The sequence below is a fragment of the Phacochoerus africanus genome, chromosome 11 (genome assembly GCF_016906955.1).
Source record: "Phacochoerus africanus isolate WHEZ1 chromosome 11, ROS_Pafr_v1, whole genome shotgun sequence".
Taxonomy (NCBI): Eukaryota; Metazoa; Chordata; class Mammalia; order Artiodactyla; family Suidae; genus Phacochoerus; species Phacochoerus africanus.
The window spans coordinates 64,073,384-64,086,840 of record NC_062554.1 but is presented as its reverse complement, the minus strand read 5'-3'; the positions used below and the strand labels follow the sequence as shown (position 1 = coordinate 64,086,840).

Here is a 13,457-nt window from a genome sequence, read left to right as displayed (position 1 = left end):
AGCTGGGCTGGCTGCAGACTCGGAACAAAGCTTTCCTGAGAGGCCCCCTCACCCTCTCCAGCCTCTGCGAGCCCTTGGGGGTATCAGATCCATGGCGCTGCCCAATCTGGTCTAGCCCAGCTCAAGGGGAAGGCCACAGCCAACACCCCTGGTCCCTGGGCTGTTTCTGGGCTGGCCAAGGCAGTAGTCACCTCGCAGAGCAGGAGACAGAGGCTCGCTGAACCTCGGGATTCCAGACCTCCAGCCTGCAAGAGGAGGCAGCCTCCCCCGCACCTCTGGCCCAGCAGCCCAGCTCCAGACAGTGCTTTGGCAGGTGCCAAGATTCAGCTGATGCCTAGCCCAAGGGCACGAAGGAGCTGGGGAGAAATTGGAGCTGTGATGCTCCCAGCCACAGCCCCATGTGAGTCTTCTTCCAGCCCAGGAGATGCCAAGAAGAGACAGAGGGAAACGGCGCGGAAGTGAAGTTGAGGTTCCCAGTGGGATGACTGCTTGCCTAGGAGGCCTGGGTAAAATTGAGAAGAGGTATGCGATGTCTCCAGGAGCCCCTTCTCTGGGGGCTCTCCTCCCTTGAGGACCCATTGCTGACTCCAGCCCCTCCCAAGCACCATCAGCAGCACCCCCCACAGTGCTAGGAGGCAGCCACAGTCCTGTCCTTACCTCCCAGTGGCCAGGTCCAAACTTATGCCCTAGACAAGGGAGTATCTGGTCTTCTGCACCAGAAGCACCCAGCCCAGAGCTGGCACTCAGCAGAAATGGTACAGCTGGGGCCGAGTGGCCTTAGGGTTAACCCTAACCCTAACCCTAAGGTTAACCCTAACCCTAACCCTACCCCCCTCCTTTGGGGATAGCCCTGAACGTCAAACCAAAGGGAGAGAAGGCAAAAAAGAGCAGCAATGACAGTGCGCCCACTTGGCTGCGAGCAGTGGGCGAGGGGCTTACCGCTTATTTCTCCTTCCCACCCAAGGCCCAGTGGAGGTATCTGAACTCAGGCCTCACTGATGCTCAAACCCACATCTTTTTGTCTGTTGGCAGATGCCCTGGCCACTCTCCCTCTCCCCCAGATGGCAGGATCCGGTCCAACAAAGATAGATCTGCCACTGTCTTCACTGCTTACAGGATTCCAGTTGTTTTTGACTTGAGTTGTAGCCAAGAAAGGATCAGTAGAAAGAAACCAAGGGAGTTCCCGTCGTGGCACAGCAGAAACAAATCCAACTAGGGACCATGGGGTTGTGGGTTCGATCCCTGGCCTCACTCAGTGGGTTAAGGATCCGGCGTTGCCGTGAGCTGTGATGTAGGTCACAGATGTGGCTCGGATCTGGCGTTGCTGTGGCTGTGGTGTAGGCCGGCGGCTACAGCTCCGATTGGACCCCTAGCCTGGGAACCTCCATATGCCATGGGTGCGGCCCTAAAAAGACAAAAAGAAAGAACGAAAGAAACCAAGACACTTTGGAAACTTGGGGGAAAGACTCAACTTCTCAAAACCCTAGTTTCTTCCTGTGTCCAATGGAGATTCCAATACCTACTTTATGATGAGAAGGTCATCACGAGCTTAAAGATCTGGTACAGAATCTATGTTTAGGGAAGGAGATAGAAACTTAATTAAGCAAGAAAGATGTCCTCCCTCCCCACCCCAGAGCACCCAAATCAGGACACCCACTCTGCCTCTCTCCCCAGCAGGTCCTGTACATCCCTGGCTCTCCAGGTGTGACCCTCTGGCATTGCTGGGTGGCATCCTGATATGGCTAAAAGAAACAGGCTTTATTGGCAGCCAGATCTGTGTTTGAAGCCTGGTTTTACCATATACTACTACCCGTGTGATTGTGGGGAAGTTTCAGTTTCTTCATCACTGAAATAGAACACATAAGGGATTCCGGCTGTGGCTCAGAGAAAACAAACCTGACTCGTATCCATGAGGACACAGGTTCCATCCCTGGCCTCCCTCAGTGGGTTAAAGGCTCTGCTGTTGCTATGAGCTGTGGTGTAGGTCAAAGATGTAGCTCAGATCCGGTGTTTCGGTGGCTGTGGTGTAGGCTGGCGGCTTCAGCTCCGATTCGACCCCGAGCCTGGGAACCTCCATATGCCTCGGGTGCGGCCCTGAAAAAAAAAAAGAAAAGAAAAAAGGAACAAATAATAACCACCTCATAAAATTATTGAGAGGACTGGATAGAATGTTTTTTTTTTTTTAAAAAAAAAAAAAAGTTTGGTTGCTGAATGCTCCCATGGCCTTTTAGGGACACCTCCCCCACCCCTGCATGGCCAAACACACATGAGACCCCCACCTAAAGGACAACTGGGAATGTCATCCTCTTCCTTCTCCACCTGTCTCCTGTCGGTCTTCCTCTCTTTGGTGCTGTTCCACTACCCCGCTTAGGTTGTTTGCATGTTCTGTCGGTGTCCCCCACCACCCTGAAATCTCCCCCCACTGGTGCCCACACTGAGCACGGCACCCAGGCCCCACACAGTGCACACTGAAACCCCAGCAAACCCCACATACTCAGCGCCACTGCCGACCTGGCCAACTGCTCTCCCACCACACACCCCCAATCTTCCCTTCTCGGGCCCATCAGACCTCACAGCTCCTCTGTTTCCTCCAGAAGCCAGAGCTGAGAGGGTAAAGTGCTGTTCTGGGAACCCCTGTGGTCCCCAGCCAATTCCAGGAGGGGACGGGAAGGTGGAAACTAGAGGGATGACCACAGAGAGGGACAGGACAAGTGGGAATGGCCTGCCGGCACCAGGCTGAGTGAAGGCTCATCTTTTTTTGTTTTGCTTTCTAGGGCCGCATTTATGGCATAAAGAGGGTCCCAGGCTAGGGGTTGTATCAGAACTGCAGCCACAGCAACGCAGGATCCAAGCAGAAATCTGCGACCTACACCACAGCTCACGGCCACGCCAGATCCTTAACCCACTGATCAAGGCCAGGAATCAAACCCGCAACCCCATGGTTTCTAGTTGGATTCGTTTCTGCTGCCCCACGACGGGAACTCCTGAAGACTCATCTTTGCAGACATCCCTCTTGGTGGGGCTGGCATGGGCTGGGCAGCATTTGGCTTCTGCTTGGTGACAAGTCTGTGCCATGTGGACGAAGCTCTCATGGTCTATGGAGACAGAGAGGCTCTGGAGATGCGCACAGTTGATTCAGACCCTAGCAGCCCTCTGACTAGCTGCATGGACAGGCCGACGCATTCAACGCAACCTGCCAAGCATACTACTTTCTTTATTTGTAAATGCGACAGTAATACATACCCAGGAGTGCGGTTGTGAGAAGAAAACAATGTAACACAGGCAAAGGCCAGTGCCTGGACACAGCCGTGCTAAAAAGCTGTAACGGGTATGTCGTGGTCATCTGGCGCTGGGGTGATGGGTGAGGAGTGGAGAGACAGTCAGCTCCTCGCTGCTCTAAGTGGGAGCTCAATGAATATTTAAGATACACCTCAAATTCTTAACCTCTGAAGGAGACCAAGAGCTACTTCTCATGGTTGTGGGAGACTCAATATAAGTATAGTCTGTTAAAATATACGTATAAAAATACATATATGCATTGTATATAAAATACTTAGTGCAATGCCTGGTACAAAGCATTGGCATTTAGTACTGTAACTGCGATCGAATGGATGAATGAATGAATGCTTGTGCTACCAGCCAGAGCACTCAACCCCCCAAGCCAGTGAACGTTTTGAGGCCCCTTCTGAAGCTATTTCAAATATTGGCCTACGGAGTTCCCGTAGTGGCGCAGTGGTTAACGAATCTGACTAGGAACCACGAGGTTGCGGGTTCGATCCCTGCCCTTGCTCAGTGGGTTAACGATCCAGCGTTGCCGTGAGCTGTGGTGTGGGTCGCAGATGCGGCTCAGATCCCACGTTGCTGTGGCTCTGGCGTAGGCCGGCGGCTACAGCTCTGATTTGACCCCTAGCCTGGGAACTTCCATATGCCCCGGGAGTGGCCCAAGAAATGGCAAAAAAGATAACAACAACAACAACAACAATAATAATAATAAAAAACTATCGGCCTCCACATATTTGGGAGTCCACACTCCCCTCTCAAAGTGGGCACCTCCATGGCACATGCTGGTGTCCTGAGGGTGCAGGAAAGTACCTGATTCCTTCCCTAGCTCTTCTTCCTCTTCCTGCCAGCCCACCCACTGCGAGGGCAGGGGAAATGGGGCAGCAATTGAGATGCGTAAGAGGTACAAGAAAGAAAGAGGAGTCAGTAAATGCCAGTCACCAAGAAGGCCACCAGGCAGTATTGACATAGCAGGGCACATCTTGACCCGGAAGGTTGGCACGCAAATAATCAGCAAAAATACTTGGCCTCATTCTTTCCTTTCCGGGATGTACCTCCTTAAGGCTCCATAAAAGAGACACCTTGAGAGCCGGTCCGGGGGCTTCCAGGGGGGTCCGAGCATCCAGCTCCCCAGCTTGAGCAGACCACGGAGAAATGAGGTGGCTGGCAGCACTGCGGTCATGGCAGCCGGGGCCCATGGGCACTGGCCTCACTGTTGGGCACCCTGCTCAAGCCGGCTGCTTCCCTCATGGCCTCCCCACCCCCCACCCCTGGGGGTTCTGGGTGGGACGCCACCTGTGCCTTGTGAAAACCTAATCACCACCATCTCCCCCAAGATGAGCTTGCTCATCGGAAACCCCAATTGAGCAGCTCTTGCACAAGAAGCATTCATTCTTCCAGTGAACAAAGTGTTCCGTTCTGTTTCTCTGCAAAGGCCATGTTTCCTCTGCCATTATCTACCCCATCGGCAGCCAAGCCTGCCACAAAACACAAGATTTCTTCTTTTTGTTATTTTCATCGTCCCCTTTATTTATGGGTCGTTGTTTTTTCTTGGCTTTGGCTCCGTTTCAAAAGGGCAGGGGAGCAGAGGGAGGAGAGCAGTATCATAGTCTCTGAGTTTATCTAAAACGCTCATGAAACGACCCCTAAAGCAGACAGCCTTGTCCCCCAGTATGCCTGGAACCCCAACTTCCAGCAGCAGCACCCTTTGGAAACTGAGACAGGACCACTTCAACCAAGAAGAGACCCAGAGCTGGCAAAGGGTTGGATAAAGCATGATTCTGAGAGGGATCTTGACATCTGGAGCCCATAATGGTAATTAATAAGAATAAGAAAACAACGGTGATGTTCAAAGTATTTAACAACAAGTCACAAGCACTAGCCAATTAGATGGGACTCTTGGGACAATCAGATAAGTTGGCAGCTGCCCACCACACACACTCTGGTGTGTGTCAGCTGAAGACCCCCTCTGATCACGGCTAATATTTTCTGATTATTTACTATGTGCCCAGCCCTGTCTGAATCACTTTTATTTCCCTGAATTTATTGAATCTTCACAATAACCATCTAAGGTAGATGGTATTATGGTTTCTCCATTTTACACATGGAGAAATTGAGGCACAGAGGTGATTTAAATCTGGGCAGTCTAGCATCAGAATCCACCTCTCAACCAGACAATAGGAATCAAGCACCTAAAAAACTCAGTGTCATATATAGGGATTAGCTCTTTTAATTCTTCCAACAGCCCCGTGAAATAGTTACTATTATCATCTCTGTTTTCGCAATGAGGACACAAGGGCTTGAAGCGAAACAACTGCCCAAGGTCAGAGCCAGTGAGTGGCGAGCAAGACACCAACCCAGAGACTGGCTGCTGAGTCGCTTCTTTGACTTGTTTGAGGGCCCAGGAGCCATGAAAAATCATCTCCTGGAGCCTGAATCACCTACCCCCACAGCCCCAACCTCTGCCGGGCCACCACTGCTCCCATGATAGGTGTCAAGGGACCCAGGCAGGTCCTAATTCAGTTGACATGAGAAAAGTCAAAGGCAAAAGCCAAATGAGAGACATCAAACGATTCAAAGCCAGTGTCCTGGGAGTCCCCATCGTGGCTCAGTGGTTAACGAACCTGACTAGCATCCATGAAGACGCAGGTTTGATTCCTGGCCTTGCTCAGTGGATTAAGGATCCAGCGTTGCTGTGAGCTGTGGTGTAGGTTGCAGATGCGGCTTGGATCCTGTGTTGCTGTGGCTGTGGTGTAGGCTGGCAGCTACAGCTCCAACTGGACCCCTAGCCTGGGAACCTCCATATGCCACAGGTGCGGCCCTAAAAAGCGAAAAAAAAAAAAAAAGCCAGTGTCCTACCACAGCATCCTCTGAGTGAGTTTCAGGGTGCAGGGCTACCCCAGCCCCTGACCTTCCTAAGAGCTATCACCTCTCCTTTGTTCCCTGGCCATCCTTCCCTGCCCTCTACTCTAGCTCCCTTAGCTTCCTACCAACAGCATCGAGTAGAGCTATGCACTTCAGAGATCCCTTAACATATACACCTAAAGAATAGTTAGGGGTCATCTTATTTTCTTCCCAATTTTTTCTGACTATACAAGGAATGTATGCTCATTGCAGAAAATTCGCAAAATTTAGAAAAACATAAAGAAGACAAAAAAAATTAAAGTAACCCGTTTCCCATCAATCTAGAGGTGGTGACTGACAACAGTTGGGCATGTTTCCATCAAATCTCTTTTCTATGCATAGTTTTCTTTCTCATCACTCAGCTCAGCAGCAAGCTTTTATATTATCTCCCCCACCCTAACTTAATAGTATATCAGGGGAAGTTATCACGTTACTAAAACTCAGAAATTATTTAAAAATTCTTTATAAACGTCATTTGTAATGGTTGTACATCTCCCTCGGTGGCTGTACGGTAATTTACTTTACCCAATGCCTGTGGTTAAAATGGTTCAACTCTTTAAATCTCACATGACTGAAATCTCCTCTTCACCCCCAAAATCATCCACCCTCCAGACACTTCTGGTGGGTCAGGGCCCTTCTGCTCCTATGACAGATGGGAAGGAAAGGGCCCTGACAATTAGCAGACAGAGCAAGGTAGCAGAAGGACCTCACCTGCCTCCTCTTTTTTATTTTTTGTCTTTTTAGGGTCACACCCATGGCATATGGAGGTTCCCAGGCCGAATCAGAGCTACAGCCACCAGCCTACACCACAGCCACAGCAATGCAGGACCTGAGGTGCATCTGCGACCTAGACCACAGCTCACGTCAACGCCGGATCCTTAACCCACTCACTGCACGAGGCCAGGGATCGAACCCGCAACCTCATGGTTCCTAGTCGGATTTGTTTCCACTGTGCCGTGACGGGAACTCCTCCCGCCTCCTCTTGATGGGACAAATAGCAAAGGACAGAGGATGGAGGCGGTGACGAAGGCCCCAGACGTGTGGGGCCAGGGCCTGACTGCTTCTGCAATGGGGAAGGCATGTCTCAAGGTTTCTGGGGGCCTGACTTCCCCTTGAAAAGATAAAGAATCATGAGGAGATGCCACTCCACACCCATTAAGAGGACTATTATTAAAAAAGAAAAAAGAAGTGTTGGCAAGGATGTTGGACAATTGCTGGTAGCAATGTAAAACGAAACAGCTGCTATGGAAAACGACATGACGGTTCCTCAAAAACTACAACAGAGAATAGCCAGAGGATCCAGCAATTCCCCTTCTGGGTGTGTACCCACGGGAAGTGAAAGCAGGGCCTTGAAGAGATGCTCTTCCCCCGGGCTCACATAGCATTACCCCCAATACCCAGAAGGTGGAACCACCCAGGCCTCTATGGAGGGATGCATGGAGAAAATGTGATTCACAGCGGAATATAATTAGCCTCGGAAAGGAAGGAAGTTCTGACACACATGCTACAACAGGGATGAACCTTGGAACCATTATGCTAAGTGGAATAAGCCTAAGTGAAATAACAGACTAATACTTCTTGATTCTGCTTATAGGAAGTACTTGGAATAATTAAATTTCTAGAGATAGAAAGTAAAATAGAGGTTACGAGGGGCCGAGGAAAGGGGCCAAGGGGGAGTTGTCGTTGAATGGGTACAGAGTTTTAGTTTGCGATGATGCAAAATTTGAGTCTGTGGAGGTCCTGTCATGGCACAGCAGAAACGAATCCGACTAGGAACCATGAGGTTTCCGGTTCGATCCCTGCCCTCCCTCAGTGGGTTAAGGATCCAGTGCTGCCCTGAGCTGTGGCGTAGGTCGCAGATGAGGCTCGGATCCCACGTTGCTGTGGCTCTGGCGAAGACTGGTAGCTGCAGCTCCGATTGGACCCCTGGCCTGGGAACCTCCATATGCCGAGGGTGCAGCCCTAGAAAAGACAAAAAAAAAAGCAAAAAAAAAAAGCTCTAAAGAGGAAGATCTGAGCTAACTAACAGAGAGGGGTGAGTGGGGTAGGAGCCGCCTGCAGAGGGAAGGAGGGAATGGAGCAGCAGCCCTCCCAGGTCGCAGAGCCACCCACTTATTCCACAGACGCTGCCTGCCTTGGGCCACCCGAACTGTCCTTTTCCTCCAAAGCGCCACCCAGGCCTAAGGTTCATTTGATATTTCTGTTTTCTGTCACTGGTGCCTTTACTGGTAAACATTCCCCCAGTTGCCACTTACCCACTTACACATCGGAGGGTTTCCAGCGTCTCTAAGAGCTGCCTGCGCACGGTGGCCACGCCGACGGCAGTCCACCACAAGAGAACCTTAGAGATTTCCCAGGGAAACTGAAAAAAAGCCCCTGGCATCTCTGTCCATCTTTGTCCAAAGAGGAAGAGAGATGAGCGTCCCCTCCCCTGCCCTAGCCTCCCTAGGCCCTCCCTCTGCCCTCATCGTCGTTGTTGGGCCATCAGAGCTGCTTGGCTTCCCTTCCCCCACAGCCTGTGTCCTGACCCAGGGGGTGAGGGTCAACGATGGGGTCACTAGAGGCGCCCAGCTCAAAAGGAGCTCTGTGGCTTAGAAAGGAATTTAACCCTCTCCCTCCCAGCTCGGGACTATCCACCCTAACAGACCTACCTGGATGGCAGGAACAAAAGTATGGCAGCCCAGAGGATAATTCTGAGCTCACAAGAGAAACGAGCCCTAGACTTGGAGGCAGAAGGTCTGAGTTTGACCCCTAGCTCTGCCGCAAGTTCAGGGTGCAATCCTGGGCAAGTCTTAATTCTCTGAGCCTCAGTCTTCCTATCTGGACATTGGGAGTCAAAATACACACCACCAGATTGCTTGGCGCCTCAGCACAGCGATTTCCTAAATGTCAAAGCACAATGTCCACTTGATGGTTTAGAAGGCCCCATACAAGGGCAAGGATTTGGGCGCCTCTAAGTCACTGTGGGGCCTGGATCACACCACCTAACCTTGCAAGGTCTCAGTTTTTCCATTTGCACATGGAGCGCATTATGACTTCTCTCAGAGATAAAATTTTAAGTCACAGAGGGCTCCAAGGCCTTTGACGCTGTGGAAATACAGGCACCATGAAGGCCCTTGGTTTCCATCTTGAGGCTGTAGCCCAAATCAGCAGTAAGAGGGTGACAGCACCTGCCATTTTCCCAGTGAGCACAACAAGCAGAGCACCTCAGATATTTTTGGACTCAATAAAACCCCCCCTTTTTTTAGGGCCACACCCACAGCACATGGAAGTTCCCAGGCTAGGGGCTGCAGCTGCTGGCCTGCACCACAGCCATAGCAATGCAGGATCCAAGCCACGTCTGCGATCTACACCCCAGATCATGGCAAGGCCAGATCTTTTAACCCACTGAGCAGGGCCAGGGATGAATCCACATCCTCATGGCTACTAGTCAGGTTTGTTACCATTGACATGACAGAAACTCCAACAAAACCCCTTTTATAGTTGAAGCACCTGAAGCTAAGCAGTAGAGGCACAATCCCACTGAAGGCCCGCCTGACTCCAAGTCCAAAACCATAGCTCGAGGACCCGGGTGAAGAGATTCCATCCCCAAAAGGACTCCCAACCCAATTAGCCCTCCTCACTGTGGGGGTGGGTGTCGGGGGAAAGCCTCTACTTCCAGCCAGCCTCCCGCAGGCAGCTCCTGAATGCCCAGAGTCCAAGGGTTAGTTAAAGGCTGTCTATTACTCTGAATTATTAAAATTTACCAGCAGTTGGGTTTGGTGAATGCAGTGATTTCACGCTTTAAAGTGATCCCAACTCTGGAGTTCCCATTGTGGCTCAGTGGTGAACAAACCCGACTAACAGCCATGAGGACGCTGGTTTGATCCCTGGCCTTGCTCAGTGGGTTAAGGATCTGGCATTGCTGTGAGCTATGATGTAGGTCACAGACGAGGCTCAGATCCGGAGTTGGTGTGGCTGTGGCAAAGGACAAAAGGAGCCAAAGCATCATGTCTGCCATACCTGGCAACACCCTGCCTGTGGCTAGTGCCATGAAAAGTTCACTGCCTTTTCCAGACTGCTCCCCAGCACCAGCCCAACAGGGTCCACACACTGGGGTCTGTGCCCCAGCCCACCTCCACCCCACACCCCATCCCTGCTCCAAGCTCCTGGAACACTTGAGGCAGTAGCTCTCACCCTTGTTTCTTTGAGTGCATGGGTCACTGTGGTAACAGAATAACCACAGCAACAAGAGCAGCCAACACCTGGATAAGACTCCTCTGTGCCAGACACTGCCTGAACCCTCTCCACGTAACCCTTTTTTATGTAATTCTCTCAGTACCAGGTATGATTGTCAGCTGTATTTTATAGTTGCAGAAGATCAAGCACAGAGAGGCTAGGTAACTTGGCCACAGTCACACAGCCTATCTCTGGGCCAAATCTGAAGGAAGAATATGGTGGGAAGCTGAGAGGGGTCTCGATAAAGTCTATCCCCACCACACACTGCAGAAGTGCTCCTCCTCATGTCCCAAATCCCACAGAGCCATGCTCATGACCCAAGGGAGGAGCTGGCCCACATCCAGCCATCACACCCCAGCACAAGTCCCAACAACAACCACCACAACGGCCACCATATTAGCTCCCACTTACTGGAATCTCCTACACTCCAGGCCCTGTCCTGAGTCCTGCAATAGATACATGATTTCATTGAATCCTTTTACCTTTGGGAGGTAGATATTATTCTTTTCCCACTTTGTAGGTGAAGAAACTAGGCTCTAAGAAAGTTCTGGTATTTGCCGGGAGTCACACAACTCAGAAGAAACAGAGCTAGGACTCAAACAGGGATCTCTCCACCTCCACCTTAACCCAGCCTCCCAAACCAAGCCCATGGAGAAGGAAATGTCTCCATCAGTCCTGGCACCCACGCCAACTCAGCCGAAAGGTCTGTTCCCACAGTGCAGCTCAGTTCGCCATGATCCTGTCTCACCTCCCCAGACAGATTACGGCTTCCTGGTGGGCAGGGTAGGGTCTGGTCTCCCCCGCAGCCAGTCTCGCCCAGTGCCTTCCCACAACGAGGGACTGGTAGAGCTAATCCATCGCCTGGGTATCTTACTTGTTAAAAATTATATCAAACCACTACCTTTAAAAAAGACATCCAGAGATTAACAGCCATCAATCCTGAACCAAATACATTTGCTCATGCATCGAGAAATGGCACATCCACGGAAGGTTGGCCGCGCTCACGCACTTGAGCCCCTGCGGGACCAAAGCCAAATCGAATGTGGGTCAGAGCAGACCAGGAAAAGGAACATTCCATCCCTCGGGCTGCCAGCCTTGGTCCCACACCCCCACTTTCCGCCCCAGCAGGGCTCCTCAGCCTCTGGGCTGGTAGCTTGGTCACCATTGTCCCTTACAGCACCTGGTGCAGAGGTGGCCTACTCACATCTGTCTTAGCAGGACACAGGGGTTGCCAGGAGCCCGAGTCTGGTGCTGGGCCCAGGCTACGTGCTCCGTACACACTTTATGGACGTGTCTGTGCTGAATCGAATCTCGGAGTTCATCCTTTCATGAACCCCTGGCAAGAGCCTTGAGCCAGCGGGGGAAGAGGATGGCAGTCCATAGAACAGAGGACAAGGAACCCGCCTCAGGACTGAGTGGCCATCAGCTGTGCGAGGATAATAATAAGATAATAGTCCAAACCTCACAGCTGGAAACCAGGCCCATTCTCACTGCTCGACATCCCTCTCCCCCACCACCCAACGCCTTGCATTCTCTGCCCTGGCTCTTTCCACAGTCCCACAAAAGCTTCTTATCTTTCCAGAGAGTCTGCCTTTCAACAACCATCCAGCGGCACCAAGTCTGGAGACATGGTTGGGATGCGTGAAATGGCCACTTGAGGGGTTCGCTCTCCCCGAGGCAGCCTGGGCTCCTCTCAGCCACGAAGCTGAGGCCGGGAATCAGGCATCACTGTCCCTGACCCTGAGAAGCCCCCCACCAACCCAAACCAACCGTTTGGGAACTTGGCCCGCTGGGGGATGCCGACACCCTAGAAGAATGGTTCATGTAGCTACTTCCAGCCAAAGCCGAACAGTTGGACGGAGAATGTTGGGAAATCACAGAAAGAAGGAGACCAACTTACGTGAGGAGTGGATGGAGGAAGGGGGCTTGCCTCCAAGAACGTGGACTGGTGATGGGTCCAGGGAAGCGTGGAGGCCAGCCTGGTGGAGGGGGTGCCACAGGTGCTGCTCCTGTGCTCTCCATCATCTTCCGGACCCCACACACAACAACCTGCACACACACAGCCCAGGCGCCCGCAGAGCTCTATCTACTGCCCCGATCTCGTGGCCGCTGAGCTAAATTCCACCAGCTCAGCACTTTTGCAGAAAGGGGGTTGTTTTGCTTGTGTGCCATTCTTTCCACAGCGGTGGTCATCTTGCTGGCTCCCCCTCTTCCGGGGTCTTCCCTCACCCTGCTGCTCTCCTTTCCTGGTAGGCGTTTCCCCAGATCCAGCCACCTCGAGAAACTCTGCTCTGAGGGTCACTGCCCTGACCCCATTTCACAGAACAAAATCTGGGCACCATATGGGAGGGGAGTTCACCCCTGTAAGAGAAGTCATTTGGGTTCCCATGGGGAAGCCATGCCATCCAGAAGGGCATCTCCCCACCCAGGGCTGGGCTCGAACTGGCTCCGTGCTAAAGCTGCTCCCTAGCACAGACTAAGGCACCGCACAGTCAATCAAAAAATTGTTGACCCGGTCGTCTTTCCTGTCCAACCTCTCACCACGGCCCTAAGAACCTTCCCCCAACTCTGGGGAACAGAATGTGCTTGGCTGCAGACCTGGTTGTCATAAATTGCTAATAACAGATTCTCAATCTGAAAAACAAAATAATAGAAGCCCTGGTTCTTCCTTTCTGCTCTTCTCATCCCCACCGCTACTTCCTGCAAGGTCAAGAAGAGAAAGAAATGCTTCCTTTGGTCACAGTCAGAGAGCGAAATCTATTTCTCAGGGGCTCACTTCTCCCCACCAGCCTTGCCCTATATGGGCAGAAAAGCCAAAGAGACTATACGGGATATGGCTTTGTTTTCCAATGCTCTTCCTTGTCTCTAATCGCGCTCTATGCCCAGATTTATTGAGCACCTGCTAAGTGCCAAGTTCTGGGCATCCGTGTATGAAGGTGCCCTGAGCCACGTTCTCAGGTAAGGGGGCCCCTGGGGAGCAGCAGCGAGGATGAGCCTGTGTGTTCCCGCTAAAGAGCGACGGGGGCCACCCTCTGTGCTCACCCCAGGGAAGGCGA

At 51.9% G+C, this 13,457-nt stretch overlaps 1 protein-coding gene across 1 annotated transcript in view; it reads right to left on the bottom strand.

The window, feature by feature from the left end:
• Positions 1-12,982, bottom strand: part of SOX13 (SRY-box transcription factor 13) — a 33,470-nt gene extending 20,488 nt beyond the window's left edge. Inside the window, 1 exon segment of the mRNA XM_047751986.1 lies at positions 12,302-12,982. Coding sequence (XP_047607942.1) covers positions 12,302-12,426 — 125 coding nt within the window. The 5' untranslated portion in view covers positions 12,427-12,982.
• Positions 12,983-13,457: the final 475 nt, after the last annotated feature.